The sequence below is a fragment of the Crinia signifera genome, chromosome 11, assembly GCF_055691185.1.
Source record: "Crinia signifera chromosome 11, ASM5569118v1, whole genome shotgun sequence".
NCBI classification, from domain to species: domain Eukaryota; kingdom Metazoa; phylum Chordata; class Amphibia; order Anura; family Myobatrachidae; genus Crinia; species Crinia signifera.
This window is the reverse complement of record NC_139227.1, coordinates 50,506,873-50,521,520: the sequence shown is the minus strand read 5'-3', so window position 1 is coordinate 50,521,520 and position 14,648 is coordinate 50,506,873. Positions and strand designations below refer to the sequence as shown.

The following is a 14,648-nucleotide window of genomic DNA, read 5'->3' as shown; positions in this document are numbered from 1 at the left end:
TACGCCGGGTATGAAAATGGCCGACAGAGCTACAGCGTGAGTCTGCGCCCAGAGCAGGATCCTGCTGATTGCGCAACTTCGCAGAATCCACAGCTGTGCAACTACGGGTGCCTCCCTGCTTGTTGATATACGCCACGGCCGTGGAGTTGTCAGACTGGACGCGGATGGCCTTGCACTGAAGGAGACGTTTCGCCTGGAGAAGAGCGTAATAGATGAACTTTGATCGAGAGGAGACTTTCCTGTAGTGTCCACAACCCCTGGAACTGGTGTTACCAAAGTGACCGCTCCCCAACCCCGGAGACTGGCGTCCATGGTGAGGAGGGTCCAATCCCAGATCGCAACTCTCTTTCCTTGCTGGAAGTTGGAGGTGTTGAGCCACCAAAGCAAGGACAGATAAGCCCAAGGAGATAGGGTCACCATCTGCTGTAAGTGTAGGTGCGAACCTGACCACTGATGTAGAAGCGACAGCTGAAACAGCCGAGAGTGGAACCGGCCGTACTGTATCGCCTCGAACGTGGATACCATCTTCCACAGGAGCCTGGTGCAAAGGTGAACGGACACTTGTCTGCGATGCAGGATAACCCTGACCAAGGTCTGTAAGGTAAAAACACCTTCATCTGGACTGTGTCCAGGATTATCCCTAGAAACAAAAGACGCTGAGTTGGGTGAAGCTGCGACTTTTCGAAGTTGAGAATCCACCCGTGGGATATGAGTGTCTTCTGGGTGAGAAGGATGTTCTCCCCTTGAGTGTGGAGTACTTCCATCATCACCGCCATCACCTTGGTGAAGATCCGAGGTGCTGAGAGGCCAAATAGTAGTGCCTGGAACTGCCAGTGATGATCCTTCACCGCAAAACAAAGGAATGCTTGGTGAGGGGGCCAGATGGGAATGTGCAAGTACGCATCCTTGATATCGATAGATACCAGGAACTCTCCCTGTTCCAACCCCTGTATCACCGATTGCAGGGATTCCATCTTGAATCTGACCACGTGCAAGTACGGGTTCAGACCCTTTAAATTGAGAATGGGGCATACCGAGCCATCCGGCTTTGGCACGAGAAAAAGCCCTGGGTACGCTGTTCCACGGGAACCGGAACCACCACTCCTTGGTCTCGTAATTTGGCAATAGCTGCCAATAGCTGTTGCCCCTTTTCTGAAGGTACTGGCAGTCCTGTCTTTAAAAATCTGTTTGGGGGAGACAGACTGAAACGAATTTTGTAGCCTAGGGTCACAAGATCCCTTACCCAGGCGTCCTGACAGGACTGGAGCCATACGAGACTGAAATCCCGCAGTCTACCTCCCACCCTGGGGTCCCCCAGATGGGACAGAAGACCGTCATGCTGTAGGCTTGGTGGTCTTGGGGTCCAGTGTGGTTGCAGAGGCACCTCTGCCGCGACCTCTGGAACCTCGGTGTGAAGGAGCATCCCCCTCTGGATCGACCTCTAAATCTGTTTGAGGGACGAAAGGACCAAAAGGATGGCACCTGGGTGGTCCTGCGAGAAGGAGGCGGTGCTGCAGAAGAGAGGAAGTGAGACTTACCTCCTGTCGCCTGGGATATCCATTTATCCAGCTCTGGGCTGAACAGGAGCTCCCCATTGAAGGCCAAGACCTCCACTGCGCGCTTTGATTCAGCGTCCGCCTGCCACTGGCATAGCCAGAGGGCTCTTCGAGCCGAAATAGTGCAGAAACTCTACCTGCAACAATATGAATGTCAGAGGAAGCCTCCATCAGAAAAGTGGAGGCCTCTTGAATCTGTTCTGACAACTGCATGATACTAGCAGGGTCTGAGCCCTCACGTATCTCAAATGAGATTCGTGAGGCCCATATCCCTATGGCCTTATTAACCCAGCATCCGACTTGCACCGGATGCTGTAATACCCCAGCAGCTGAATAAATATTTTTCAAGGTTAACTCCAACTTGCGGTCAGAGATGTCCTAGAGGGTGGTGGCCCCAGGAACTGGAAGGACTGTCTTTTTTGACAGTCGCGACATGGATGAGTCCACCGCTGGGGGTATTTCTACCTTCTTTCAAAACGGGTTTCAAAACGTTTGTCTGGATGTTTCCAGGCCTCATTTACATGGTCATCTAATTCTTCCGCAGTGGGGAAGTTGGATGACTGTTTTTGCTTTTTCCAAAAAGGGAGGGTCAGCTAGGAGTGTCTACTCCATCCGTCACATTACAGGCGACTTTGACCATGTCAATTAAGTCCTCAATCCCCTGAGAGGGTTGGGCAGGGTCCTGTGTGTCTAAAGCAAGCACATCCTGCACATCCTCCGGGGGTGGAAATTCACCCTCTTCTAATTCTAGCATGTCGTCAGAATCAGGGGAGTCCACCTGCAGTGGAGAGGCCCTCTTCCTTTGCAAAAAGGGGGGGGGGGGCGTGAGGAGGAAGGGCGAGTCTTAGATTGCCCCGGAGATAAGGCTCCGGTGAGGCTATGTACAGCAGAGGCTAAATCACTCTGCTGGCTTCTAAATGTCTCCCTATCTTTCTGAGACTGTGAGAGTTCAGAAGATAAGCGTAACATGACATCTGTAAGCTTTGTGGCCCAGAAAGGGGGGGTCCACTGTGGCTTGTGATAGGGGGGGGGGGATTTACAGTGCATTTATCACAGTATACAACCCCTGCAGAGGAAGGTGTAAATTTAGAGGTGCATGATTTACAAGCAATTCTCTTGGAGCTTCCCCCTGCCATAATTGACAATTGTAAGTCACACAGAGCAATCTACACACTACCACACACCTAAGGGAGAGTAAGTATAGAAGATCCAGATCCAAACACTGGATGGGTGAGACATTGAAAAGGATAAGCTGCCACAGTGCTATAGCCCTAATGTTTAACACAGCCCAACTGTCTACACCAAGCTCTAAACCCCCACTGTTACTCACAGACCGGGTAGAGCTGTAGCAGGGCGGTCACCAGGAGAGTAGGGATGTTGTAACCTGCAGCCTTGCATGAGCATGCAAGTGTAACACAGCCTCCAGCAGAGTGTCTAGCGGCGCCAAGTATAAAGAAAATGGCTGCCGCCTGCACCTTGTAACGCTGGGGAGAGCTGGGGCTTGCTGGGTGCACCACGTGGTAGCTCCGCCCCCCACCCGGCAGCTCCTTCTCCAATGATGCCAGATTCAAAGAATCCTCTGCTATTTGCCACCATGTTTGTGCCCTGACCTCCACTGCTAGTCAGCGAGGCAGGGTATACTCACAGGAGCTGCAGCCTGCCATCGGCGGTTAGGCTGGGGGAGGATCGCGGCGCACTCCTCGGTGAGCGGCGCCCGTTACATCTCCAGAGATGGTGGTCTCTGCAGCCAGGGAGCCGGGCGCAAACCGTAGCAGCAGCCGGCTCCCTCCGGCAGGCTTCCCATGTAGCAGGCAGATAGTAGCAGTAACTATCTGCCTGTCCTCATGAAAAATTAACTACTTGCTGCTTTGCTAAAAAAAATACAAATGCCCAGGAGTGAGCCAAGTTTGACCTGCTCCCATAGGGCACAAATTAAGACTGCCTGAGGGGAGGGGGGGTTGGGGGGAGGGGGGAGTAGAAGGGGAGGAGTTAGCCACACTAATTTTATATTTAAAGTGCCCATGCTCCCTGTGGTCGCCTTCTATTCCCTAGTGCTGGGGTAGCCAACCCTGGTCCTCGAGAGCTACCAATAGTGCATGTTTTGCAGGTCTCCTCACAGAATCACAAGTGAGCTAATTAGCTCCATCTGTGTATCTTTTCAAATGTGTCAGTGATTAATGAGTGCAGCTGTGCAGCAGCTAGGTTGTCTGGAAAATGTGAACTGTTGGTAGCTCTCGAGGGCTAGGGTTGGCTACCACTGCCCTAGTGTAACTCCAGTGACACCTAGTGGATGAAGGAGAAATAGTCCTTTGGCTGCTCCTCAATGCGTAAAGCGCACCTTAGGAATGACTTACTAGGGGGAGATTTATCAATCCCTTTTACATGCAGCCCTTTAGCTGCTGTGGAACCACACATTCCAGCATGCCCTGCCACAGTTTTAGCACACCCTATTAGCAAGAATTTGGCAGGGCATGCTGGGCTCTGTAGTTCCCTAACCGCTGGAAGGCAGCATGCTAAATACCCATGTTATAATGTGGGCTAGTGAAGATGTAGCCCCTAGTAACCAATCATTCTAGCTTTCATTATCCAGAATTTCCTAAAGGAAAACTCAAATCTAATTGGTTGCTCTGTGCAACAACATCCACTTCAGCAGGATTACTAGTGGTTTATGTACCTGTAACAGACCATCTCTCACAGGATCCCTACACTACATACAGAAATCAGATTTATTCTGCAATTCTCTATGTTAGGGACACCACGGGAGGCAGTGCGGACTGTATATCTCACCATGCACAGAGTCCGGCTCAGGACACAGCGGTGCGGCAGACTCCAGGAGCTGAGCCGGTGACCTGCTCGGGGCAGGAGGATTGCCTGTAGCAGGAGGAGTGGCGGTGTCTATTGTTTCGGGCTGGCTGTATTCCAAGGGATGAGAGTCGGCATCTGTGTCGACTGTGTGTATTCCGTTACCACTGGGCGGCTTTGGAGAGTCGGCATCTTGTTGGGCATCAGGAGTGCTGCAGTCAGAGTCTGTTTCCATAATGTAGTCGTGCCCCTCTCTGCATCCCCACACTGCCCGAATGATGCCACAGTACTGGGCAGAAAGTACCCGCTGCAGGCTGGGCACAGAGGAGCAGCCGCCAGCATGGCTATGGGTCCAGCTTACCAGGCTATGCAGGCATTCGGGGCTGGAGGTGATCAGATCTGAAAATACAAGCAGGGTCAGGCCAGTATAGAGCTGCACACGGTACACTTCCCACCCCTCGCTCTGCTGATTTGTAACCTCTACATAGAGTTATTATAACGCAATATTTCAGAGACAATCAGCTGCTTTATATAAACATTCCAAATTAGTGTTCATTCTAGCAGCCTGCACCGGTCACAGCCCTTGCAGTTCCTCATTCCTGCCTGGGGGTGTCGCTCTCGGCTTTGGTGCTTCTAGCACACTCTGGTCTGTAGCTCAGTGCTAAAATACAGACCAGAGTGTGCTAGACGCACCATGGTAAACGGCGTGGTGAAATGAACAGTATCCGATGTTTGCAGTTAGTTATGCGGGGCATGTACTTCTGTATCTCACACACAAGAGCGATTGAGGCAGGTCATGGTTCGGCTGTAATAATGATCACATAAAGCAAGGGTGTCAAACACAAGGCCCGCGGGCCAAATCCAGCCCTCGTCATGTGGCCCGCGCGAGGAGATAGCACGCAGGGCAGTGTGTCCCAGCTCCTGCCTAGGCCACCACCTCTCATCCACCCACCGCGGCCGCCTTACCTGTTCCTCCACTGTCGGCGGCCATGTTCCTGTAGGCACATAGGTATGCGGCTACAGAAACATGGCCGCCGGCCTCCACGGCTACGTGGAGGAGGGCCCGGCCGCCTGTTCCCTCTGATGCCCGGCAGTGACAGACACTGGGTGGGGACGTCATGACGATGACGCCGCCCGCCCATGCGTCTGTAGAGAAGTAGGAGCAGGCAGGGAAGCTGGACCGGGAGTCGGGGACAGTGTGGCCGCAGCAAGCAGTGAAGAAAAGCTGGAAGCCGCAGCAGCTGCAGGACAGACGGAGAAACAGTAAGTGAGGATGAGGATCACACTCACAATAAAAAATATATATATATATATCTGCTGTTTCCTGAGGTGTCCCTGTGTATAATAATAATAATAATGCCATGACACCACAGGCTGCTCCTCCTGTATAATCATTTATGTGTCATGGCATTACTTTTATTAGATTATACAGGGGGAGCAGTCTGTGGTGTCATGGCATTATTATTATACAGGGGGAGCAGTCTGTGGTGTCATGGCATTCATTTTATATTATACAGGGGGAGCAGCCTGTGGTGTCATGGCATTATAATTATACAGGGGGACCTACAGATACAACCGGCCCTTTGAGGGTGACCAAACTGCTGATGCGGCCCCCCGATGAATTTGGAGTTTGACACCCCTGACATAAGGGATGTATTTGGAGGCTGCTCCTGTGCAGTGTTCCCCAGCCCTCTCACCTGAAAACGGACCTGTGACGACACCTTCTGGATTGTTCATTCTGCTGAAGAAACACAATATCACATCCATGAGAAGCGCTGAGCATTATGGGTACACATATAAATTACATCCTTCACCCCAAACCTCCCGTTGTCACTGCATAGATCGCACTACTCCCAGTGAAAGGACGTTTGTGGGCATCACCCGGACGTTTTCTGGGAGTGTCAGGGAAAACGCAGGCGTGCCCAGCTCTGGGCCTGATCCGACTGCTGTTATTGCACCAGTAAGTCCTGAGCTATGCACAGACTACACACACAATTCATTCAATGGATGTGCAGCTAATCGCTGACCCAACTCATTTTCACAAGCCGTTCTCAGCAAATTGGAGGCTCATACAGGGCGGTGTATACCTGAACGCAGGGCTCTGCAATTTTGCACAGCAGCGATCAGGTCTGAATAACCCCCTAAATGTGAAAATTCCTCCATATAGAGTTACAGGCATCTCTGACTTAGTGGCTGATACAGGTTGGCTCAGTAAGCTGCAAACTCATAAAATTCCCCCGATGCCAATACTAACACCATCACGTGACTGATACGTTACCCACCTGTTACCCACCCATCCCATCACCTGAGCGTTACCCACCCTATCATGTGGCTGTGTGGGGTGGTGGGAGAGATGTTGACTCTTTGGATAAAGGTCCGTAGCACGCTGCGACACTTGTAGAACTGAGCGTGGCAGTCCTTGCACACAAACTGGGGCAGCCCGGGATCCTGGAGGACCGACACTCCAACCAGCTGATGAAAGTCTGCAAAGAAAACCTGGTCTGTGCGTCTCTGCTTGTCTGTGTTCCGACAGGTAACCGGTACCTTGCCGAAGGCCTGCCGCAGGCTGCGGGAGGAGAACTTCCCATGGCACAGCCGGCAATAACCAGTGCTTAAGGGTCTGCCAATACCTGAACGGAAATAAATAGAAGTCACATTCATCTGTATTAGGGGTACCGCATGTTAGTAGGGTGGGGCGTTCCACATGCTGCATCCCGCCAACATGTTCAGCATCCCACAGCTCCTGCACACCCTGCTCTGCAGTCTGCACATAAAGCCTCCAACTGCTCTGCACATGAAGCCCACAGCCGCTCTGCACGTGAAGCCCCCACCTGCTCCGCACACCCTGCTCTGCACATTAAGCCGCCCGCTACTGCACACCCTGCTCTACACATGAAGCCTACATCTGTGCAGAGCCTGCTTTGCTGCAGCACCCAGCTGCTGCACACCCTGCTCTGCAAATGAAGTCATCAGCTGCTGCAGAACCTGCTCTGCACATGAAGCCTGCTCTGCTGTCCACCCAGCTCTGCACATTAAACACCCAGCTGCTGCACACCCTGCTCTGCACATAAAGCCCACATCTAGGCAGAGCCTGCTCTGCTGCAGCGCCCAGCCCGCCGGGAGTTCCCAGGGAAAGTTACTGAGGGCGCTCGCTCTATGGCTCTCACCTGCTGCTGGCTCCAAGGTCGGCGAAGGCTCTTTAGAGGCGCTCCGTGACGTCCTCCGATGACAGGCCGTGCTCTGGCCGCGCCTGTCCCGCTTCATCCCGCGGCCTCAACCCCCAGCGGGAGCCTGGGAGCCGCCATTCAGCCCGAGGCCTCAGGTCAGCAGCGGCAGCTATGGGAACTAGGAGGAGGACTGGTAGACATGTCTGCCCCTGGCGGCCGGATCGGGAACTGCAGGCGGCTGTGTCCTTGCACCAGGCATTGGGTCGACCACTGATGGTCGACATGGCTAAGGTCGACAGGGTTGGAAGGTCGACACAAGCTAAAGGTCGACAGCCAAAAGGTCGACATGAGGTTTTTGTATGCCTCCACTCACCATGCTTCGGAAACGGTTCTTCGCTTTGGTAGGCACACCATTGTATTCTGCCTCCATACCCTAGTGCAGTGGTTCCCAAACTGTGCGCCTAGGCTCCCTGGGGTGCCTCGGAGCACTTGCAGAGGTGCCTCTATTTGGTTTTCCATAACCGATTCAAATTATTTATGGTCAATGTAATAGGCAAAATCAGTGCTTGTGGCTTCCCGTTTTTAAAAATGTGGATAACAGAGGTGAATTCTGTCCCTCACCTCATAATTGGACCTAAGCAGCGGTGTAACTATAGCACCGCAGCCCCCGCCACCGTGGCGGGGCGCTGTGCATTTGGGGGCGCCGGGGGCTGCGGTGCTATAGTTACACCCCCCCCCCCCCCAATCCAATCCCCAGCAGACTTACCTATCTCGCTGGTCCCGGCGGCTCCGTTCTTCTGCTGAGGACCACAAAATAGCCGCCCCCATATAGCACACAGTTCTCTGAAACTGTCTGCTGTATGGGGGTGGCCATTTTGTGGTGGTCCTCAACAGAAGAACGGAGCCGACGGGACCAGCGCGAAAGGTAAGGCTGCGGGGGATTGGGGGGGGGGGGGGGGTTTGCATGGGCGGTGCCCAAAACTTAGCTACGCCACTGGACCTAAGGATGACATATAAACACAACCTTTTTAATCTTCCTGGAGAGGTGGTGTCGGCAGACACTATAAATACGTTCAAAATAAGGTTGGACAAACACTTATTGGTTAAAAATATCCATGGGTACAAATGAGAAATATAATCTGCCTTTAAAATATCAGAACACACTATACAGCAATGGATAATCTTTTATAACATCCTAGGTTGAACTAGATGGACGCAAGTCTTTTTTCAGCCTTACTTACTATGGAACTACATACCTCCCAACTTCTGCCGAGCTCGATGTGGGACGCAGCTGCTGCGCGCCGGAGGCACGCCGGAAATTTTGGGGTGTGTGGCCTAATTTTGGGGGCGTGGCCTATACTTGCGGCTCTCCCGCGAGGTCACGCCCCCATTTTGCCGCTATGGGGGTATGACCCAGAGGCTCTGTGAGCCTCTAGCCATGCCCCCAGCCCCCTGGCTGCGGGAATAGACGCTGTGCGCATGCGCACAGCGTTTATTCCCCGCTGCTTAGCAGCCGACAGGGGGGACTCCCAACAGCCCCCCCTCACCGCGGGACACTGCCGCCCGCGGGTGGGACAGCGGGACAGGCCCTGATAATTGGGACTGTCCCGCTGAACTGTTGGGAGGTATGGAACTATGACACATTTCACAGTCCACCTAGCTGGTGCACAGCTTTTTGGGATGTTCCCATGGCCCACCCGGGGCAGCAGTGTCCCGGGGGGGGGGGGCAGTTGGGAGCCCTCTCCCTGTCACATTGTGCGCATATGCACAGCGTCTATTTTTGCAGCCAGAGGGGTTGGGGGCATGCTCAGCAGCTCACAGCGACGCAAGCCATGCACCCACAGTGTCAAAAATGGGGGCATGGCCTCACGGAAGTGTCACAAGTATAGACCACGCCTCCTTGATTCTAGGCCGCCCCCCCCCCCCCCCCCCCAAATTCCAATTGCGCACCTTGGGTGTGTGCAATGTCCCGCACCTCGTGCGGCCAGAGTTGGGAGGTATGCGTTTCCCATACCACCTAACTGGTGCACAGGTGTAGTTATTAAACGGTCATGTTTCCCAGACCACCTAGCTGGTGCACAGGTGTAGTCATTACTGCAGGGTTGTCTACCTGACCCTCTCCTTCAGGGAGAAAATGCTCTGTTCCTGGCCTTCCCTGGTAATTTATGATTGCCATCACCTGTGGGGAGCCAGGTAATTTGATAAGAAAGATGTTTCACCACAGGTGCTGGCAATCATATATTACTAGGGAAGCCCAGGAACAGAGCATTTTCTGAAAGAGAGGGTCAGGTAGGCAACCCTGCATTACTGTCATGTTTCCCATACCAACTAACTGGTGCACAGGTGTAGTCATTACTGTCCATCACGTTTCCCAGACCACCTAACTGGTGCACAGGTGCAATCTTTTCTGGCCACACTGACTCCTCACTGACGCCTGACTGATTGACGGACTGTACACGCACTGTCCGGCAGTGGCGCTGTTAGCAGTCGGCATTACACGCAAAGGCCAGCAGGGGCGCTGTGGGCGTCTCCCCCGTCTCTGTGGCTGCTCTGGCTGCGGTGTCACCGTGTTTACGCTCCGGGTGTGCTCATGGCTCCGGCACGTACGTTCCGCGTAATGTGTTCTTGCTGTCATTTCCCGTCCCAGTGATCATGGCTTCTCTAGCCGGGGACGGATCCCTGAGGCCGTTGCAGAGAGCCATGCAGCTGGCAAACAGAGCTATCCAGATGGACACTGGCAACCGGCACCGGGTAAGAGAGGTGGTCACTCAGTGTGATTTTTTTATGTCCGGGTAGCAGATGTGATATAAGGAATGTCAGGATGGGAGATGTGACATAAGGGGTGTCAGGGCACCGATGAGATGTGAGGGGTGTCAGGGCGGTGGATTGGATGTGAGGGGTGTCATAGCGGCGGATGGGATGTGAGGGGTGTCATAGCGGCGGATGGGATGTGAGGGGTGTCAGGCGGTGGATGGGATGTGAGGAGTGTCAGGGCGCCGATGAGATGTGAGGGGTGTCAGGGCGGCGAATGGGATGTGAGGGGTGTCAGCACAGCAGATGGGATGTGAGGGGTGTCAGGGCGGTGAATGGGATGTAAGGGGTGTCAGTGGATGAGATGTGAGGGGTGTCAGCGCAGCAGATGGAATGTGAGGGGTGTCAGGGCGGTGGATGGGATGTGAGGGTGTCAGGGCGGCGGATGGGATTTGAGTGGTGTCAGCATGGCAGATGGGATATATGGGGTGTCAGCGCAGCAGGTGGGATGTGATGCGTTTCACCGCAGCAGATGGGATGTGAGGCGTGTCAGGCGGTGAATCGGATATGAGGGGTGTCAGCTCTGCAGATGTGAGGGGTGTCATGGCAGCAGATGGGATGTGAGGGTGCCAGGGCGGCAGATGGGATGTGAGGGGTGTCATGGCAGCAGATGGGATGTGAGGGGTGTCATGGCAGCAGATGGGATGTGAGGGGTGTCATGGCAGCAGATGGGATGTGAGGGGTGTCAGCGCAGCAGATGGGATGTGAGGGGTGTCAGCGCAGCAGATGGGATGTGAGGGGAGTCAGGGTGGCGGATGGGATATGATGGTGTCAGGGCGGCGGATGTGATATGAGGGTGTCAGGGTGGCGGATGGGATGTGAGGGGTGTCAGGGTGGCGGATTGGATGTGAGGGGTGTTGGCGCATGGTATGTGAGGGGTGTTGGCGCGGCGGATGGGATGTGATGGGTGTTGGCACGGTGGATGGGATGTGAGGGGTGTCGGCACGGTGGATGGGATGTGAGGGGTGTCGGCAAGGTGGATGGGATGTGAGGGGTGTCGGCACGGTGGATGGGATGTGAGGGTGTCGGCACGGTGGATGGGATGTGAGGGGTGTCGACACGGTGGATGGGATGTGAGGGGTGTCGACACGGTGGATGGGATGTGAGGGGTGTCGGCACGGTGGATGGGATGTGAGGGGTGTTTGCACGGTGGATGGGATGTGAGGGGTGTCGGCACGGTGGATGGGATGTGAGGGGTGTCGACACAGTGGATGGGATGAGAGGGGTGTCGGCATGGTGGATGGGATGTGAGGGGTGTCAGGGCGGCGGATGGGATGTGAGGGGTGTCAGGGCGGCGGATGGTATGTGAGGGGTGTCAGGGCGGCGGATGGGATGTGAGGAGTGTCAGTGTGGCCTCTGTTCCTGTTCACCTCTGCACTAAGCGTCTTTTTGTGTGAATGTGCATTTTAGACGCAAATTGAGACAACAAAACTGCTTCACGAGTCTTCACTGATTCATTTGCTTTTATTTCTTTATTAACAGTTTCGGTACTTGTGGATAATCACGGCTCCCACGATGTGCATCGCATAGTAAAAAATCGCATCGTATGCGATCGCATCGCATGCGTTTTTTACAGAAAAGCATCCAAATGCATTGAAATTAGTATCAAACATGTTCAATGGCCCCCAAATGTCATTTTTGAGGCTGTACCACCCCCACTATCAACGCGGCGGTATGCGTCCTACGACCTTTTCATACCCCCACTATCCACGTCGGCGTGGAGTTCAGAATAGAAAGTGTGGCGAGCGAACACGGATACCTTCACAGGTATACGCGTCCCCTCGCGGGCTTCAGAGGTGTCCGCGTCCCCACGCGGGGCTCGCTGCGCTCGCCACGCTTCGGGCTCGGTGGCTCGCTGCGCTCGCCACACTTTCTATTCTCAACTCCACGCTGACGTGGATAGTGGGGGTATGAAAAGGTCGTAGGACGCGTACCGCCGCCCCTCGCGGGCTCGCTACGCTCGCCACGCTTCGGGTTTGCGTTGATAGTGGGGGTGGTACAGCCTCAAAAATGACATTTGGGGGCCATTGAACATGTTTGATACTAATTTCAATGCATTTGGATGCTTTTCTGTTAAAAAAAGGCATGCGATCAAATCGCATGCGATTTTGAAAAAAAAAAAGGTAAAAAACTGCAAAAATCGCATGCCATCGCATGCCACTATATATGGCATGCGATGGGAGCCGTGATAATCCACAAGTACCACAGTTTCTTATATAGCGCAGTAAATTCTGTTGCATATATGGGATATGGGACACTGTGTCCTGTATACCAAGTGCTACAATGCAGTGGCCAAAGTCTGTTGTGTTCTGTACACAGACTACGTCGCCCATAGATATGTGTCGCATACCAAATTAATCTGTGCATTCTGGTGAAGTCACAATATATTGTGACGGGATACGGTCACTGGGTCGGGTCTACAAGCATTAGGTCGACATGACTGAAGGTCAACACAAGCATTAGGTCAACCTGGGGAAGGTCGACAGTCAAAAGGTTTTTCATGTTTTTTTTTAAACCGACATGTGGCGGCTGGCGGAATTTCATGCCCTACCATCCACTAGGGTGTGGTGGGAGAAAAAAAACATGCCCGAAGCATGGCGAGTGCAGCGGTGCTACATTTTAGTGACCATGTTGACTTTGTCGACATTCGGGACAAAAAAAGTGAAAACCCCCATGTCGACCTAATGCTTGTGTCGACCTTCATGCATGTCGACCTAAGGCTTTAAAAACTAGTTGCTGTCTATCCAATGATCACATTCCATTGTGACTAAGACAACAAGTCATAAAATATACAAACAGCTCAGTTGCACTAGGCGTCACATCTTGCATGGCGAAGTGAGGCTAGATATATGAAGACACATCAGAAGCCTTGATTGTGAGTGCATTTGTGTAATATATATATATAAAATTATTTGTACATAATAAATTGTATTATAGCATATACGTTTGTGATTATTCTAGCACCCTGCACCTTGTAGTTCCTCCTTCCTGCCTGGGGGTGTTGCATTTTGCTTTGATGCTTCTAGTCCACTGTGGTCTGTATTTCAGTGCTAGAAGCTCCACAGCAAAGAGCGGCACCCCAGGCAGGTAAGAGGAAGGTGCAGGGTGCTACAATTAACACTATGGCCCTTATTCAGATCTGATTGCAGTACACATTTGTTTGGAAAATGAGAAAAACCATGTGCACTGCAGGTGGGGCAGATGTAACATGTGCAGAGAGAGTTAAATTTGGGTGGGGTGTGTTGAAACTGAAATCTAAATTGCAGTGTAAAAATAATTCAGTCAGTATTTACCCTGCACAGAAACAAAATAACTCACACAAATCTAACTCTCTCTGCACATGTTACATCTGCCCCACCTGCAGTGCACATGGGTTTGCCCATTTTCCAAACAAATTTGTACTGGGATCAGATCTGAATAAAGGCCCATAAGTAATATTACTTACCAATAGTGTGCACACTAGGCTGTTTTAGCAGGGTGCCAAATCCTGCCTCATTTTTCAAAGGGCAAACACACGCTGCCCGTTTAGCAGCGCCCTGCTAAAACAGCTGGGCCGGTGGCCCCCCTGCCTCAGCATGAGTAGATACCAGGCGCATGCGCACAGCATCTATTTACATTGACTTGTGGGGAAGCCCAGCACCTCTGTAGGTGCTGGGCACGTCCGCAACAGTGAGGTCAGCCGCCCAGGCCCGCCCACATTAGTAACGTCAGCTGGCTGCTAAGCTCAAGCTTCCCTCTTTCCCCCTCCACCCTGCCTTGCCCTGATCCTAGAGGGATCACTATAAAACATTCCCATTGGAGATAATGATAATTGGAACACTTCGTAATGAATGCTCTAAAGCTGGGTACACACTGTGTGATCGTTAAAGGCCCCCATACACTAGGGCGACTTGTCCTTAGGACAAGTCGCCCCTGAGCTTCCCCGGCTGCTCCCCAGGGGAGCTTGATTAGATTGGCACTTGATGTGCCATTTTTTACATGTGATAAATCGTCTCGATTTATCACATGTAAAAAACCGGGGGGGCAGGGGGGGGGGGGCCTTCAGAGCAGGGCTGCTGGTGGGAGCAGGGGGGGCTGGGGACGCTGCGGGGGACACAGGCGGCACATAGAGACACAGGCGGCACATAGAGCCGTGCAGAGGGAGCCGGGAGCTGTCAGTGCTAGAAAAAAAGCCTATACAATGAATGGGCAGCCTGTGATTGGCTGAGCGCTCTCTCAGCCAATTGCTGACTGGCTGAGAGAGCGCTCAGCCAATCACAGGCCGCCCATTCATTGTATGGGCTTTTTTTTTTTATTCAGTGCTGACAGCTCC

The 14,648-nt window shown here is 53.0% G+C and overlaps 2 protein-coding genes across 5 annotated transcripts in view; one reads left to right on the top strand and one right to left on the bottom strand.

Moving 5' to 3' along the window:
• ZNF276 (zinc finger protein 276) overlaps positions 1 to 7,763 on the bottom strand; it is a 29,834-nt gene extending 22,071 nt beyond the window's left edge. Inside the window, exons 1-4 of one of the 3 annotated variants that reach the window (XM_083164075.1) lie at positions 7,526 to 7,763; positions 6,679 to 6,988; positions 6,056 to 6,099; positions 4,344 to 4,757 (exon numbers count right to left, since the gene is read on the bottom strand). In XM_083164075.1, coding sequence (XP_083020201.1) covers positions 4,344 to 4,757; positions 6,056 to 6,099; positions 6,679 to 6,988; positions 7,526 to 7,622 — 865 coding nt within the window. In that variant the 5' untranslated portion in view covers positions 7,623 to 7,763. The remainder of the gene's footprint in view (positions 1 to 4,343; positions 4,758 to 6,055; positions 6,100 to 6,678; positions 6,989 to 7,525) is intronic. The other 2 variants (XM_083164074.1, XM_083164073.1) reach the window with 2 other exon arrangements.
• A 2,076-nt stretch (positions 7,764 to 9,839) lies between these two features.
• VPS9D1 (VPS9 domain containing 1) overlaps positions 9,840 to 14,648 on the top strand; it is a 48,161-nt gene continuing 43,352 nt past the window's right edge. Inside the window, exon 1 of one of the 2 annotated variants that reach the window (XM_083164325.1) lies at positions 9,840 to 10,276. Coding sequence is in view for 1 of the 2 variants with exons in the window: in XM_083164324.1 (XP_083020450.1) it covers positions 10,178 to 10,276 (99 nt within the window). In the remaining variant the exon portion in view is untranslated. The remainder of the gene's footprint in view (positions 10,277 to 14,648) is intronic. The other variant, XM_083164324.1, reaches the window with a different exon arrangement.